This window comes from Phlebotomus papatasi, chromosome 2 (genome assembly GCF_024763615.1).
Source record: "Phlebotomus papatasi isolate M1 chromosome 2, Ppap_2.1, whole genome shotgun sequence".
NCBI lineage: Eukaryota > Metazoa > Arthropoda > Insecta > Diptera > Psychodidae > Phlebotomus > Phlebotomus papatasi.
Window position 1 is genome coordinate 103,602,873 of NC_077223.1, and position 12,682 is coordinate 103,615,554.

The 12,682-nt window shown below is 37.3% G+C and overlaps 1 protein-coding gene across 14 annotated transcripts in view; it reads right to left on the bottom strand.

Moving 5' to 3' along the window:
• Positions 1-12,682, bottom strand: part of LOC129800517 (rho guanine nucleotide exchange factor 18) — a 50,032-nt gene that overhangs the window by 5,501 nt on the left and 31,849 nt on the right. For 8 of the 14 annotated variants that reach the window (XM_055844971.1, XM_055844959.1, XM_055844966.1 and 5 more), the window contains 7 exons: positions 8,804-8,875; positions 8,374-8,539; positions 5,475-6,460; positions 5,295-5,401; positions 760-1,809; positions 581-707; positions 387-501 (listed from right to left, as the gene is read on the bottom strand). In XM_055844971.1, coding sequence (XP_055700946.1) covers positions 387-501; positions 581-707; positions 760-1,809; positions 5,295-5,401; positions 5,475-6,460; positions 8,374-8,539; positions 8,804-8,875 — 2,623 coding nt within the window. The remainder of the gene's footprint in view (positions 1-386; positions 502-580; positions 708-759; positions 1,810-5,294; positions 5,402-5,474; positions 6,461-8,373; positions 8,540-8,803; positions 8,876-12,682) is intronic. The other 6 variants (XM_055844972.1, XM_055844969.1, XM_055844962.1 and 3 more) reach the window with 1 other exon arrangement.

The window sequence follows — 12,682 nt, forward strand, 5'->3', positions numbered from 1 at the left end:
AACGATATAAAGTTTGGTTCGTCCCTGACATATTCAAGCAAAACGCCATATGTTCTTTTTGGAAGTTCAATAGGAAAGTATTTGTAACAGGCATGTGATGTTCTGACTTAGAATTGATAAGACGTACTTCCAGGACAATATTTTGACCTTGAAGTAAGTCTTAAAGAATTTTTCAAGGTCACCGGCGTAATAAACGTAAATAAAGTTAGAGAATTTCAAGTATTTTAACGATTCGAAATAGAAGCTACCAAGAGTTCTTCCTATCTAGAGGTTCGGAAGGCTGCTGACATGTTTCTTTCAGATTTCGCGAAGGGAATGGAATTTATGAGACAAAGAAAATCATGCACCAAGTCAAGATGTTTTGTAGATTAATTCACTTCACTTACTTTTTTATCAGCTAGTTTTAGTGGAAACATTTGTGTGACATTCGCACTATTGCTACTCGGTGGTGATGTAAGTGCACTACTGGACACATTTGTCTTCTCCGTGGAAGATTTTGTGCTGGAAAATCCGTGATTACACTCTGGGTTAGCGAAAGAAATTTCGAGAAAGAAACAGTTCAAGAAGAAAAGATTCTCACCTGGACACTGAAGATAATTTCAGAGGAAGTTGCTGCTTGACACTCGTCTGACCTCCTTTCTGGGCATTCGTTGCACTGAGCAGAGTTACTGGATGTGTCTTGGAAACTGTTGAGAAAAAAGCAATTGCTGAAAGATTAATGAAAAACTTCAAAAGGATTATCTTGTTTTTGAATCTTACTGCTGGAAGATCTCCATTTGTCTTTGCGACGATCAACACCTTGACTGTCTGCATGACTTTCGGCGTCCTTCAAGTGAGGCGTAGAGTGTCCATCATCGGGATGATTGACGTGTCCGGGAACTGGAAGAGCAACATTTGGTGAAAGAAGGAGTCCTTGATTGGACAGAATCTCCATCTTTCTGTACAGTTGCTCCCTCTGCTGCTTAATATCCTCCTGCTCAGCTCGAATATGTTCCCATTCCTTCTTCAATTCCTCCTTCTGCCTCTGCTCTCGTTCATCCAATTCCGTCACCCTCTGCTTCTCATACCTCATGAATTCCGTCTTCTGCTCCTGCAATTTGTCCAGCAAATTTCTCACCTCTTCCAGCTGATCATTGTGCCGATAGAGATTCTTGCTGGTATCCTTGAAGCTCATCAGTTGCGCCTGGAGACTCTGGATTGTCGTCATTTGCTGCGAAATGATGCACAGAAGCGTGTGGAGATTGTGAGAAACTTGCAGAGCAGCAAAATTGTGATCCTTTATGGACACATTCTCGCTGCTACACTTGGAATTCTGCGAAGCTGGTGATAGTGTCGAATCAACTTCAGATGTCATCGAATCTCTCTTCTGACCCATTATAACACCCGTGGGCAGAGTCGACAGAACAGCATCCCTCCACGGATGATTGCTCTGTTTATTGCGCCTCTCATCGAAACCCCCAAAGGTTTCTGCCCTTTTAGGCAGAGTCGGAGAGATATACATCTCACTGTGCTTCTCTCCTACAGAACTGAAGGATCGCGACAGAGGCAATCCCGTTGCAGCTGAATAGAGAGTTGCTGCCAGTTGACCAATTTCCTGCACTGTGTACAGCACACGCTTCCAAATCTCAATGGTATCACAGTCATCTGTTACGAGTTCGCGGTACGAGCCAAAATTGGCCAGGAACTCATCAGCTCCCATCTGATTGCCACCCTCCCCTGCATTCTGACTATCTAGCCACAGACTCAACTGTAGCGCAATCTTCTCCTCCAGGATCATTGCCTGCTCCAGATCCTTCTGTCTCAATTTATCTAAATCGGATTGTATTTGGTCGGGAGAAATAGGGCTCCGGTTAGAAGAGGGGATACAATCCTAAATGAACACAGTTCTAAGTATGTGTTCTTTAAGGAAAGTGTTACATAACAGGGAAAATTTCAGTTTTCATAACTCTTATGCAAGGTTGAGCGACCGGTCTGTCACCCATGTGTCATACGTTACCCATTACTTTGAGTAATCACGAAACACCTAGCTTTAACCAACTAATGAGGGTTAGTTGGGAAACAAGGGAAACAACAAGGGAAAATTCCTCAGTTTTGAAAGCATTCCCGGTTTTATCAAGAGCACTCAACGGGTCAAGTGGTAGAGTACTCACTCTATGATGCAAAGGTTCCGGGTTCGAATCTTCTTCAGGTCACCAGGCGTTTTTATGGAGTTAAAGTTGTTCGGATTGTATCCAGTGATCTTCATTCCACTAAGATTTCTCAACGGTTACCGAGGCTACTACTGTATAGGCACTAAGATTTCTCAACGGTTACCGAGGCTACTACTGTATAAGACTACGATCCTGCTAGTCGTCAAGTATTCACATAAAACTTTGGGTCCTCAGCAAACAGAATTGCGAAGTCTTGGCCGTGTTTGAGAGGAGGATCCTACGACGGATTTTGGCACCGTATGTGACGAGGTGTATGAGCGCTACCGAGGAGGTAGTGTCATCGTTGAGCAAATACGTTTCAGTGGACATTTTCGGAGGGAAGCTCCGTCCGAATGCGGCAACACAATCTATGGAGTCTTCAACCCTAATATCAGAAAACTCACTCTTCATGAAAAGTTCAATTGTCTCCTGATGATTGAAGAGTGTCTGATGCTGTGTCTCCGAGATCTTTGTGTGAGCACCCTGGAACCCTCCCGCCAAGGTTATACGATCCCCCAATTAACGAAACCCAGTGATTTTTGACATCACTCGACCACTGAGGAAGACACGGAACGTGTCGAAAGCTCTGGTAGAAGAGTGAGTTTTCTGATCTTAAGGCTGAAGACTCCTCAGATTGTGTTGCCGCGTCCGCACGGAGCTTCCCTCCGAAAATTTCCACTGAGGCTGAACGGCAATTTCCCCCACAAATACGTTTCAATAGACTCCGGTGCGTTGGTCAAATGTTTCACAAAGATGAGAAGAACGACCCAGCCTGAAGTCTTCAAGGATGGACTCTACATTTCGAGAGAACGAGGCAAACCCAGTCTTCGTAGTACCAGGTCTTCGTAGTTTGGATCGGGACACCAACTCGTTAGGGGTGCGGAAATGAGGAACAGTCACGCGTAATACGCTTTACCGGCGACGGATCCTTAGCCAGGCCAAGATCAGCAATTCACTGTAGCACCGATTAAGTTAGTAAGGATAGGTAAATCAAGGTTGTCTTGCGCAATAGGTACTCTCGCAAGCTCCTGATTTTCTCGGACTCCAGATGAAGATACGCAAAGCGATGTGATGCAATCATCGCAGATGCTTGTGTCATTCATTCACATCTATTACACTTTTTCAGATTACACACTTTTCTGCAGTACACTTTTATATCACCAATGATCTTGGTAGAAATTGCAAAACGGTAGGGACCTTGGTAGGGACTTTGTTCTTTATCCACAGGAAGAGACCCCAGAAACTATATCGTCGGTTGCGGCTACCTCTGTCGTATTTGCATTTGTTTTGTATCTGCATTCGGAGCAAGCTACAATACAGACGTCCCCTTTTGCGTGAAATGCTGACACAAAAGAAATGCAGATACGACAGAGGTAGCCGCAACTGATGATATGTCTGGTTAGGATCCTCTATAATTCTATAACCTCTGTAATTTTCGGAATAAAAAAACAGAGTTCTCCAGAATTCGGCGTTTGGGAATATGAATCCTTAGGCTTTGGAACTCGAGCTTCTGATCTTTCCCAAGTCCGAAATTTGAGAGTCTGGTAGTAGAGTCCTGACTCCCGAACTCCGGACTCGGGAGAGTTTGAGAGTCTGGGACTTCTAAAATTTGGAGTCTGGAAGTAAAATTTGTAGTCCATAGCTTGAAAGTCCAAGAATACAGACTACTGAATTCTGCCGAGTCCAGAGTTGGGAAGACCGGACTCAAATAAGTTCGAGAGTCCGGAGTTCGGGAATCTGGAACTTCGAGAGTTTGGATTCCAGGAGTCTGGAAGTAGAGTCCAGATTCCAGACTGTCGAACTTCAGACTCAGCAAAGTTCAGGCGATCGAGAGTATAGACTCCCGAATTCTCCCGAGTCCAGACTCCAAAGTTCGAAAGACCGGACTCCTAAGACTCCTAAAGTTCCTAAAGTCTTCCAAGTCCGGTATTTGGGATTCTGGAAGTAAAGTTTAGACTCTCGAACTCCGGACTTGGGAAGTCTGAGACTTCGGGAGTTTGTAGTCCAGGAATGCGGAAGTAAATCCCACACTCTTGTCCTTCAACTCGAGAGAGTTCAGAAGTCCGGAGTTAAGGAGTCTGAAAGTACAAATTCCTGAATTCTAATGACTCCGGTGTTAAGAACACCGGATTTTTGGGACTCCCAAACTCTTTCAAGTCCAGGAATTCGGAGTCCGGAAGTAAAATGGAAACACGTAAAGTTCGGACTCGGAAGAATTAGAATCTAGAGTTTGGGAATCTGGGACTTTGAAAGTTTGCAGTCCAGGAGTGCGGAAGTAAATACCAGACTCTTGTCCTTCATACTCGAGATTTCAGATGTCCGGAATTAAGGAGTTCGAGAGTACAGTCTCCCGGATTCTAATGACTCCAGTGTTAAAAAGACCGGATTTCTGGGATTGCCAAACTCTTTCAAGTCCAGGATTTCGGAGTCCGGAAGTAAAGTCGAAATATGTAAAGTTCGGACTCGGAAGAATTAGAATCTAGAGTTTGGGAGTCTGGAACTTTGAAAGTTTGGAGTCGAGGAGTCCGGAAGTAGAGCTCAGACTCTCAAACTTCAGATTCAGGAATTCAGGTCTTTTAGTATTTCTGTTTCTCTGATTCCACGGTTCCTTAATTCGAATATCTTTTATATGAATCATTGTCTCACTCATGGAAATACACCCACAGATATGTTATTTAGCCTTTGACCTTGACAATCGGCAGAATGGATGTTTCAAGGTTGTTGGCGTATACAAATAAATCTTCCACCCGGATACTAACACAAATTTTGTAAATTCTAGTTTAAATATTTTTCAGGATTAGCCTGAGGGCAGAGTTTTCATCGTTTTCTGCTGGGATTAGGAGCAACGCTAAGACACCGATGGTCGTTACCAAAGGAAGTATATTCTCCTTGCAAAACAATATTTTTTGTCTTCGTAACTTTGTAACACTTTCCCTAAAATTATTATTTTTAACATCTACAACAACATCAAAATTAGCCCTTTTAGATACCTTCAAGCTCACTAGTTCCCATTGCTTTATTTTTGAAAGCGATTGAAAGGTGCAAAATTTGTAATTGGTCAAATTGCAAAAGCTCCAAAACATTCTTTTTTTTTCAGGTACTTACAGATTATCTCTCGGACATTCGCCTGGCGAGCATCAATAAGCTTCTGCTTCTGCTCCACCGTCATATCAGGCTCCAATTCATCCGATGGACAATCGAGAACTGCAGCCCTGTTGATGAAACGTATTTTCGAATTTAAGCCCTATATAGGAGGATTTTCTTGGCTGTAAAAGAAATGCTAACCTTATTGCCTGAATCCAGATATTTTTGTCCTTGGGATTTTGTACTTTGAGCTCATACATTTCTGGATACGTTGGATTGGAGGAGATGATGTAGATGCCACGGGATTCAGTACCAGCCTTCTCCCGGATCAGTAGTTTCTGCAGCGAAACAACTCCAGCTTTGTTTTCCGGCGTGAAAAATGTATATTTGTGAGAATTTTCCTGAAGAAAGAACAGACAGTCCGACAGGACAACCACAAGGACTGTTTGCATCTTTGATCTTCCCTGCATTAATGTAGCAACACCCTCAAATTTCAGCTTCCGATTGGCATTTATTATGTCGGATTTCTTGAATTTATCCTCCTTGTAGATTGCATAGGATTTTGCATCGATCTTCTTGAAGATACTCAATTGCCTTTCCTCTTTATCTTTGTCAGCAACTCTAGCATCTACATCCACCAAAATCTCCTTCACCAGAGACATTGCCTTCTGCAACTTTTCCTGCTCAATCTTATCTTCACGCGAACTCTTCAGCAGAGGATCAATCAACAAGGGATATTTGGTGAGACGCTGAGTAACAAAGAGGATACATTCTGGAATACCCTTTTTCTTCAGCAACGGATTCGTCTGACAGTGTTTGTACCACTCAGAAAAAGTATGATCTTCCGTCATGTAGCACTTGAAGGTTTCAAGAGCCGATCGATGGTTCGAACAAAATTCCCCATAGGCATTCTTGAGTCTCTGAGCGGACAATCCCGAAAAGAAGTCCAACATAATGTCGACAATGCTGTCAACTATGTAACTTTCTCTCTGTTTCACTTTCAACTTTCGCAAGAAGCTCGTGTGGAGGTCAATAAGCTCAGGGAGACATGGAAACATCCTCTCCAGATTCAAATGATTAAAATGCCTCTGGAGACTCTCTACAAAGACCTTCTGCATTACCAGGAGGTTCTGACAGTGAGTCTTTTCTGTCATGATAAACTCATAAATGTGTTCTTGACGCTTGACCTAAAATATTATTTTAATCCTTTTAGCTAAAGTTTCTTCGAAAATTATTTTAATAAAGTATTAACCACTCATAGACTTAAGGATTTCGAAGCAGTAAACTTTGTTTAAATTTGGACTTTATGCATACAAAACTCCTGATAAAATTTACAAAGGAAATTAAAGGAACAACGGAAACAACGAAAAATCTTAAGTTCGAAAAGAAAGTACCATCAAGCGCTTAAGTGGCGGATATGCGAATTTCTTTTCACTTTCGGTGAATTTTTGAATACAATTGGTTAGGGTTTGATTTTTTTCGAACAATATTGAGAGTTTCAGTCTTTCGAAACCAAATTGTAGAAGAAACTTAAGTTATCTTTTATTCGAAAATCGAAAAAAGTCCGAAAAGAAAGTACTGTAAGCGCTTAAGCGGGAAAAAGATGAGATTCTACGGTAAAGTTTTAGTGTATTTCCCAGTAGGTTTTGCTTAATTTTGACATTTATTTTTAGTTGAACGAGATAATTTCAGTTTTCCAAAACAAAAATAACGAAGAAACATCACTAAAGTACCCTTTTATTTGTTAAATAAATCAAAATTAGTTCGAAAAAAATACTGTCCGTGATTAAGCGTCAAAAATGCGAATTTCTAAATTGAATTTTCGGTGAATTTTCGAACAGATTTGACTTGGCTTTGATTTTTTCGAACAATCCTAACAATTTTAGTCTTTTGAATCCGAATTGTAGAAGCAACTGAGATACTTTTTTATTCTAAAATCGAAATAAGTCCGAAAAGAAAAAACAATCAGTGCTTACGCTTCGAACATAGGAACTTATACAGTAGATTTTTGGTGCATTTTTGAATTGGTGTGGCTCGTGCTTGATTTCTTTTTACTAGTTTGCTCATTCGAATCCGAAGTGTCCGAAAAGAAAGAACAATCAGCGCATGAGCGTCGAATATTAGAACTTCTACATTAAGTTTTCAATGTGTTTTCGAAAAGGTTAGGCTTGGCTTTGATTTTGTTGAACAATCGGAACAATTTCAGTTTTCTCAATTCCGAAAAACAAAATAAGTCTGAAAGAAAAAAATACTATCAGCGCTTAAACGGGAAAAAGCTTGGCTTTGACTTTTTCGAATAATAGAGACAATTTTAGTTTTTCGAATCCAAATTGTAGAAGTAACTTAAGTAGTCGTTTATTCGAAAATTGAGTTTGCGCTTACACAGTGAACATAGGAAATCCTACATTTAATGTTTGATGCATTTTCGATTTTCGAATATGATTTGCTTTTTGCCTGATCGGGAAAATCCCGCATTTTCTAATCCGTTTTTCTTTTCTGAATACAGTAGACTCTCGCTAATTCGGCTCTTTTAAGATCAGGCTACTTTTTAATTCGGGCGGCAGTTAAATTCGAAAAAAGTTTGTTGACATTTTTCGAGTATGATTATGATTATCAAATCAAGCAAATATTTTGCATTATCAAAAGGTTTTAACGAAATATATAATACCAATGAGCGATAAACTCAATATGAATATACAGATGAACAAAAAATCGTTGCATTTAAAAGAATTTGACGCCCGAATTTCTCTCTAATTCGGTTGATATTTCGGTCCCAAATTCCAGAATTTGAGAGAGTCTACTGTAACTCGAAATTATCTCGAAAAGAAAGTACTATCAGCGCTTAAGTGGTGTAGACAAGAATCTCCACAATAAGATTTTTGATGCATTTTCCACTAGGTTTGCCATGGCTTTGAACAATTTCGACTTTTCGAATTCGAAATTGTAAAAGAATTATTTTGAATGTTTGACATATAGATGGCGCTTTAAACGTATGTCATAATGTAGTTTTCGAAATCGAATTGAAAATTTTAGAATTTCAAAATCGAATACCGAGGGAATTCCTTAAGTTTGTGGTGAAACAAGAAAAAAACCTACTGACCTGTTTATCTTTGAGGGATTTTACCACTTCCCGAGGGACACTTGGACTCCATGAATCTGGCTCATCAATAGCCATCCCGAGAATTGGATCAGCTCCCAAATCATGCGGACCAATTGGTGGATCATAGAGAAATTCATCCCGAATCAGAGGTGTATCATCCGAGTAGCTAAAAATTAAATAATTTCATTGAATGTCCCATTGAATTTTTTTCCACATTGAATTCTCCTCAACACTTTCAGGGGATTTCTTCACAGGACATCCTGTTTCACATTAAACACCATTTCTTTTAGCACGATTCTTACTCACAAAATACTTGAGCAACTAACCATTTAGGTATTTTTGAGCGACAGATGATGCAATTAGAATTATTTTGAGAATTGATAGAAAATGAAGAAAAAAAAATTGAAGAATCATCAAGCAAAGTACTCACTTTATATGATCACCCTGGCCATGTAGCTCATAGTAATCTCTCGAGTGGTTGTCTTGATGTGAAGTACCATGGCTAAAGCAAGCAAAAAAAATCAAAGAGAACAAATTATAATAAACTAAAGATCAAAAGAAAATTCCGCAAAATAAATATAAATACAGGAAGATATAAAATAAAATAAATCATTGAAATAATTCTTCTTTTTCCGAAAATATCCAGCTGAAAAACAAAATTAATTGAATAAAGCGAAAAAATTGCATTGCTCAAGAGAGAGAGAGAGAGATAGTGATTGCTAAGAATATTAAAATGATTCGAAATTGAAGAGAGTTTTACACAAAAAGAAGAATAATATTTGATCTCAAGAGTACATTTTGAGAAGAGCGATAGATAAACTTTCTACCCTAAAGAGAGTGATTTGACAGCAAATAGCAGATTATAAGAGAGCAAACATTTTGATCTTTAAGATTATTAAGAACTACAATGTTTATTTAAATTAATATTTTTTTTTGAGAGATAGAGAATATTAGATATAAATATGACCAAAGAAATGCTACAAGATTGCAGAGAAAATCAGACAACATGAATTTTGCAAAATGAAGATATTTCGACTCAACGCCTAAGAGAAGATTGTCAACAATAAAAATTCATTTTACAATGAGGGAGGCAAGAAAATCTCTTGGACAACAGAAATATTTGACAATGAAGATAGAATTCAACATTGAAAAAAAAAATTAAAGAAAATCTAACGATTAATCACTGTATAGAATTTTTATTAGAAAAACAAAGTGGGATTACTCTAGAATATCATAACTTTTTTTTTAGTTATTCTCATATCTTGCAGGATAGTAGCATTAAATTTCCTAAAAAAAATAGCTACACCTTGAAATATTTCATTTGTGGGCGTGTTAAAACAGCGCTGTGTAAAAAAATAGGCCACGCCCCCTTCAAAACTTTTAACATAAAACAAAGAATTGGCAGAGATATTCGACGGTTTTGTCTAAAATTTATTAATTTTCTAAATTAAAATCAATTTTCTAAAGCAAATACTCTTTAAATTTGCAAGTAGCCCTTCATACTTTGTTAAAGATAAATAGTAATAAGGGAAAGTACTCTCCCTTCGAACGTTCATGCCTTTGAATAATATGAATTTCTTTTACTTTTCCTAAGAGATTTCCAGATGATCGTCACATAATTATCATTATTTGATAATAAGCTAGCTAATATTTAATAGTAATGTTTAAATTTGTTAGGAAAACTTAAAGAAAATTCACATTATTCGAAGGCATGAACGTTCGAAGGGAGAGTACTTTCCCCTACAAAGAGTACAAAGCAATAAAGCGAAGAAGAGCTAAGGGTGACTCATATAAGAAATAAAATTGACATGTCATTCTTGTTTCTAGAAACATGAAGAATTTTATTTGTTTGTTTTCTGACGTAAAGAACAAGAACCGCCTGTTTTGTTATGTTTATACTACTCTGCATTTTATGTATTTTGACTGTTTTAACCAGTTTGGACCATGTTTTTAAACAATTGTTTGACGCATTTCTGAAATTCTAATAATGTTACTTCGATTCTTCAATGTGTTTCTGATATTTTAAATCATGTTTCTGTCGTTCTTGAATGCGTTTCAGTAATTTAAATCACTTTATACGATTCGTCGATGCATATCTAAGACTTTAATAACGTTTCTGTGATTTTTCGATGTGTTTTGAAGATTATAAACCATGTTTCTGTGATTCTTCGATGTGCGCTTCTATGATTTAAATAAGTTGGTGTGATTATTTGATGCGCTTCTAAGATTCTAATAATGCCTTTGCGATTCTTCAATGCATTTCTAAGATTGTAATCATGTTTCTGCTATTCTAATAATGTTTCTGCAATGATTCGATGCGTTTTGATATTCTAACCATGTTTCGGTGATTCTTGAATTCATTTCTAAAGATCTTAATCATGTTTTTGCACTGAGAGAAATCCGAAAAAGTTAAAATAACATTCCGAAAATGTTAATTTTACCCTGCAGTATTGATCCTAAATCGGTGTAAATATTACCCTTTTTAGGTGTCTTAGGGATTAAAGTTACCATTTTTCATGTTAATTTTACCCTTAAAAAGGTGTAAAATTAACATTAAAAAACGTTTATATATTTTTACACCTAAAAAGTGTTAAAGTTATGAGGAAAAAAAGTTAATCGCACCCTCTTTTTTCTCAATGTGGGATTATTCGATGCATTTCTGAAATTCTAACAAAGTTTCTGTCATTCTTGAATACGTTTGTGTTACAGTTTGTACAATTTTTCTATGCGTTTCTGAATTTCAAAGCGTTTTTAAGATCTTGATCATCTTTCTGTAATTCTTGGATGTGCGTTTCTACGATTTAAATAAGTTTGTATGATTGTTCAATTTGTTTCTAAGATTTTAATCATGTTTCTGTGATTTTTCGATGTATTTCTGAAATTCTAACCACGTTTCAGTTATTTTTGGATGCGTTTCTGTGACTTACATCAGTTTGTACAATTCTTCGATCCGTTTCTGAAATTCAAACCATGTTTGTGTGATTCTCCGATGCGTTTGTGTGATTTAATTAAATTTAAAAGATGCTTTGATGCGTTTCTGAAATTCTAACCATATTTCTGCGGTTCCCGGATGGTTTGTCATGGTTTAAGAAAATTTGTACGATTTTTTTATGCGTTTCTATGAGACTTAATCACGTTTCTGCGATCCTTTGATACGATTTTGAAATTACGATCATGTTTCTGTGATTCTCCGATGCGTTTCTGCGATTCTTTGATGCGTTTCTGAGAGTTTAATCATAGTTAAAAGATTCTTGGATACGTTTTTATGATTCTAGCTAAGTTTCTGGAATTCTTAGAAATGTTTTTATGATTATTACTGCGATTTTGCGATGCGTTCCTATGATTTTGACAATGTTTGTACTATTCTTGAACGAGTTTACGTAATTATAACAGCGTTTTTATGATTTTTTTGGATATGGTTACGAGTTTCTAGTCAAATCGCTTTGATTTTTGGGTTACAATTTTGTGATTCTGCATCTCCCTAATTCTAGATACCTTTTTATAAATGTTTTTGGCTATTCCTGTTTTCCTGTCGAACATTTTACGAACATTTACGAACAAATGACAAAATTTTACGAACATTTTTTGTGTGTTTACGAACATTTACGAACAAATGTTTTTTTTTTTGGGTTACAATTTTACGATTCTGATTTTCCCTGATTCTAGATACGTTTTTATAAATGTTTTTGGGTATTCCTGATTTCCTGTGAAACATTTTGCGAACATATAGGAAAAAATTACAACATTTTACGAATTTTTTTTGTGTGTTTACGAACATTTACGAACAAATGTTTGTAAAAGTACAAAAAATGTTCGTCCAATGATTATGTTACGAACAATGTTTGTGAAAAAAGTACAAACTTTTACGAACTTGTTTGTGGGTAATACGATTCATGTGCATTTCGTAACTCCCCCATAGGAATTCACAAACATTTACGAACATTTTTACAAAATATTTTTTCTGTGCAGTGAAAATGTCTTTTTTCTGACATTCAGTTGTTTGCACCAGGCGGGATTCGAACTCACAACTTTGAAAGTCGAGTCAGAGATCTCATCCGCCCAAGACCAGCGGTCTTGCCTATTGCGCCACTGAGATCCCAGTCCCCAATAGGAATTTACAAATATTTAGGAACAATTTTACGAAATATTTTTTCTGTGTTGACAGAGAAAATTTAGGTCAACTTTTGTCGTTCAGAATTTGTCGTTCTTGTTGAAAAAGTTTTGTAGAGGGCGTGGCTGAAAATTCGTGTGTGAAAATTTTCAATTTTATCCCACTTCTGAAAATGTGATACTTGCAAAATATATTTTT